This window comes from Frankliniella occidentalis, unplaced genomic scaffold (genome assembly GCF_000697945.3).
Source record: "Frankliniella occidentalis isolate FOCC.00 unplaced genomic scaffold, Focc_3.1 Scaffold44, whole genome shotgun sequence".
Classification (NCBI taxonomy): Eukaryota; Metazoa; Arthropoda; class Insecta; order Thysanoptera; family Thripidae; genus Frankliniella; species Frankliniella occidentalis.
The window spans coordinates 1137152-1141247 of NW_026267174.1; the positions used below are offsets into that span (position 1 = coordinate 1137152).

The 4096-nt window shown below is 50.5% G+C and overlaps 1 protein-coding gene across 1 annotated transcript in view; it reads left to right on the forward strand.

The window, feature by feature from the left end:
- LOC113212255 (excitatory amino acid transporter-like) overlaps positions 1-3429 on the forward strand; it is a 10668-nt gene extending 7239 nt beyond the window's left edge. The window contains exons 10-11 of the mRNA XM_052266915.1: positions 949-1083; positions 1689-3429. Of these exons, the coding sequence (XP_052122875.1) occupies positions 949-1083; positions 1689-1929 (376 nt within the window). The 3' untranslated portion in view covers positions 1930-3429. The remainder of the gene's footprint in view (positions 1-948; positions 1084-1688) is intronic.
- Positions 3430-4096: the final 667 nt, after the last annotated feature.

A 4096-nucleotide genomic window follows, 5' to 3' on the forward strand; every position in this document is an offset into this window, starting at 1 on the left:
ACCCCACCTCCCTCCTTTAAACCCCGGTATGCGCACACGTATGTAGTACTGCAATTGGATACGGTAATTACAAGGGCGGCTTTATGCGAGCGTGAGGCTCCCCGGCGTGGCTTGCATAACGCACGGCGTGCAGGGCAGTAGGGGAGGCAGCAGCAGCAGCCCTCCGCCTGCCTGCTGCCCTTTCCCAATCGTCAGCGTCCTCGGGAGGGGTGTGTTAGTTGGTGTTACGTAAACCAGGTGGGTTAACTCGTCTATACCGCCGGACCGACTGGGTTGTGGGCGGCGGGTGTGGGAGAAAACGTGGCCCCCCAAGTATTTTGAAAAATATTCATGTGATTTCCTAGAGTTTTCATAGCACAAAAAATCTTTGTTTGCATGCATTATTTGATGTCGTTATCATACTCTTGAAACCTCAGAAAATGCATTGTTTTCAAAATTTGGTCCAAACGTTTAGACGTTCTGACCCATTTCCATACCCCTCACTCATAGTCAAATGTCTTAGAATTCACCTTCGAGTGCCTGGAACGAGACCTGGAGTGTCGGGTCGGGAGTGATGAGAAACTCGACTACGAACAGTTCGTGACAGCTTTTACACAGTTTTGGGGAACTCACCGTCAATTTGGTCGTCCCACGGCTATTAGCTGAACGATGAAGAGGTCATATGGCGGCGCTTTGCTCGTTTCCCCTGTGCTGATTTCCACTCAAGCGATATTTTCGTAATTTGAGCGTCACCAATAAAATAAAGTCTGTCGAACAACGCAGGCCATATGTGACACACATTATGTGGGACTGGCCGCGGTCGACTCGTCACGGCACTCCGTCACATTATCCCTTTGATCTCCCTGTCACCGCCGGCTAAATATTCAGCCCACGCGCCTATGCTCGCCGACCTCGCGCGATTTCTCACCCACCCCCTCGCGGCCTGCTGGCTCCTCTCTTCTCTTCCAGCTTGACGGCCACCCTGGCGAGCATCGGCGCCGCCTCCATCCCGTCGGCCGCGCTCATCACCATGCTGCTGGTGCTCACCGCCCTGGGGCTGCCCACCTCGGACGTGTCGCTGCTCTTCGCCGTCGACTGGCTGTTGTACGTACATTCCGAGGAGCTTTCTTTGGGGGGGGGGGGAACTCCCGGTGTTATTTTGTTGTTGATATTATCATTTTCTTTGGTGAGTCCAAACGTTTTATTACGCTGTACTACACTGGGGTTGGCGGTTCACTCCTCGTGAGCGACTTTTCGCAGTGACACTGTGCCGCATACGGGCTTGCCTACTCACTATAAGGGGCCCGATAGGCAAGCCCTGTATCCGGTACAGTATCACTTCGGTAAGGTGATCCACCAACTCTCTGAGTAAGTGGATATAGGGGCCCATTTCGAAAGTACGTCCGTCATTCGCCGTTGGGAACCTGCCAAGTTCAGCCTAGGCTAGTTCTCATAGCGCCTGATGGGTAGGCAACTCCTTGTCTGCAGTGCATGCGTGCTCTGCGGTGTGGCCTACCCCGAGTTTCGCAGGCGTCGAAGCTCCCGAAAATTCACTGAATTAATCTCAGAAAAACCACGGACGTCCTTCCTGGACGATACCTTAAGCGCGCTGGCGTCGCTACCCCCGCCCGCCCACACGGCTGACCTCCCCTCCCGGAGGGGGTGGGGCGCGGCGCGGGGTATCGACGGCGACCTCTGCCTGCTTGCAGGGACCGCATCCGCACCTCCATCAACGTGCTGGGCGACGGCTTCGGCGCCGGCATCGTGTACCACCTGTCCAAGGACGAGCTGGACGAGATGGACCAGGAGCGGCACGCGGACGACGCCGAGCTGGGCGTCGTCGGCCTGCTCGAGTCGCGCAAGCTGTCCGTCTTGGACGAGGAGACCCGGAAGCGCTCCGTGGACCTCGCTACCAGTGGCTCGGCGGCCAACGCGGAGACGACCATGTGAGGGGGGCCATCGGAGGAGGAGCAGGAGTAGGAGGGAGGGAGGGAGGGGACGGTAGGAGAGGAGAGGAAGCGGGAGGAGGAGGACCTTTTGGACGTCTAGTACACGGCGTTGGTCGCAGGGACAGACATTGTACAGCAAGGGAGGCGACGTCGGGGAGCCGCGGCGCCCCGGGAAAGGGAGGGGGAGCCGCAGGATCACTGCAGGGAGCATTCGAGTTGAGCTCGGCGGGGTAACTCGCGAGGTAACTGACTATTAATTTTTACGATATACGTAACCAAAGATTTTTTTCTTGCGCGCTAAGTATGTACCATCGGAGAAACATTTTTATTTTGGGGAGCCTCTGTAGCTCTTCGCCCTGTGTATTATTGGTTTGTATAAGAGGCACACGCTCTTTCGGCGAGCAACGTAGCATCACTGCCAATATCGGGGAAGGTTTCAATACACGAGGATTCAAAATACTACTTGTATTATCGTCAAGTCGAACGGAATAATATTTATTTCTGATCATTTAATCCACATTGACATTGTATTATGCATCTAATCAGTATTTTAATTGCTATATTACGATATATGTACTACTCGTATAATGCTTCATTGAGACGATTAGAAATACTTGATTTCCGCCCAGCATGTTAAAAAGGCACTTTGAATGTATGCGTCGTGTGAATGAATGTGTTTTGTGAAGAGCCAAGGACCGTTTGGCCGACAAAAGGCAGCCGGCAAGAAAATGCACACAAGATTGGACACTTGATTGAAATGTACACAAGTACGTTAGATCGGGACGTTTGCTCCACGAACTCCCAGGGAAACTTCTGAAAAGACGTGGTGGCAAACAGTGAATAATATAACCATGTATTTGTTCATAGCGTATCTCCCTACACATTACTTTTGGCGTACCTCGTAATGCGTACTGAGCAAAGTTTGAGTACAAAATGAGAAATGTAAGATTTTTACGAAATATGTATGCTCTATATGAAAATATGACCCAAAATATTATCCAAAAGTATTCGTAACTGGGTAGCAATATTTGAGCTTCTCTTTCACAGTGTAGGAACACTGCACGTTGTTCAAATGTTATACCCCATAAATATTATCAAGAGTAAATTTATATTCTCATGATTATGATATAGACATAAATTTAGAAATAATAATTACAGTATGTTTTATCGGAAAAACGTAATCTCGAAATCTATTTATATCGTATGTAATCTTGGAGCATGATTCCAGCCCTAGCGTGTAATTTTTATGTGAGCTAATGTAATGTTGTCCTTCCAGAACGCAATTCCTAGTGTGTAAGTTACTAAAGTAAGTCCTCATTAGGTTTTTAAGATCGACGTAACTTAAGCAAGATACGACTAAGATAGAGACATATTCATATTACTCGTATAGGAAGATACTACTAGTCCGCACGCTGCGTGGTGGTACCACTGCCATACTCATCACCATCGTTATTTGTATCTGGCCATATTATCATTGTTAAATAAAAGTAATTTATTTATATCCTCCTTGTTTTTCTGCTTGCCGCCGCCCCCAGTAATAATAGTGCTTGCAATCCGTCGTCGTATCGGCCCGATTTCGTTATCGTGGCAAACAAAGTCTCCCTTGGTCCACCTCCCCCCCTTTTCCTTCCCCTTTTCCCTTCCCCCCAGCGGTGCCAACACAACGGGGCGTGTTGCCCAAGTGATGCGGTGCCACGCCTCTCTCTAGAGCGACGCGCCGCCGCCAGCAGCCACATTCTAGTGAAGGGCCAGCGAGCAGGTAACGATAGCGCGACAGGTGCGGCGGGAGCAGGGATTATGACACTCTGGGCAAAGAATACGACGCTACATCATTGCGTCCCTCTCATCACTACAAAAGCAGCTATGCGGCGTAAAACTGCTTTTATCTGCACGTGAAAACATTTTGCGTCCAACAGGCACACGCGACAAGTGCGTTCGCGTGTCGCGCCGCAGTGGTTGTTTTTTGGGGGCTTCGCGTGCGAGTTTTACATGAGAGTTTTATCCTCCCCCCATCATTTATTTTTGTGTGTTTTATCACTCTATCGCCAACAGCGACAGCGAAAAGACGTTCAGGGGACTTCGGGAGATATGATAAAGAAAGATGACAGTGCTACTGGGGGGGCAGGGTGGGAGGAGGTCGCGTGCCTAGTCAGACGACGCGGACTCCC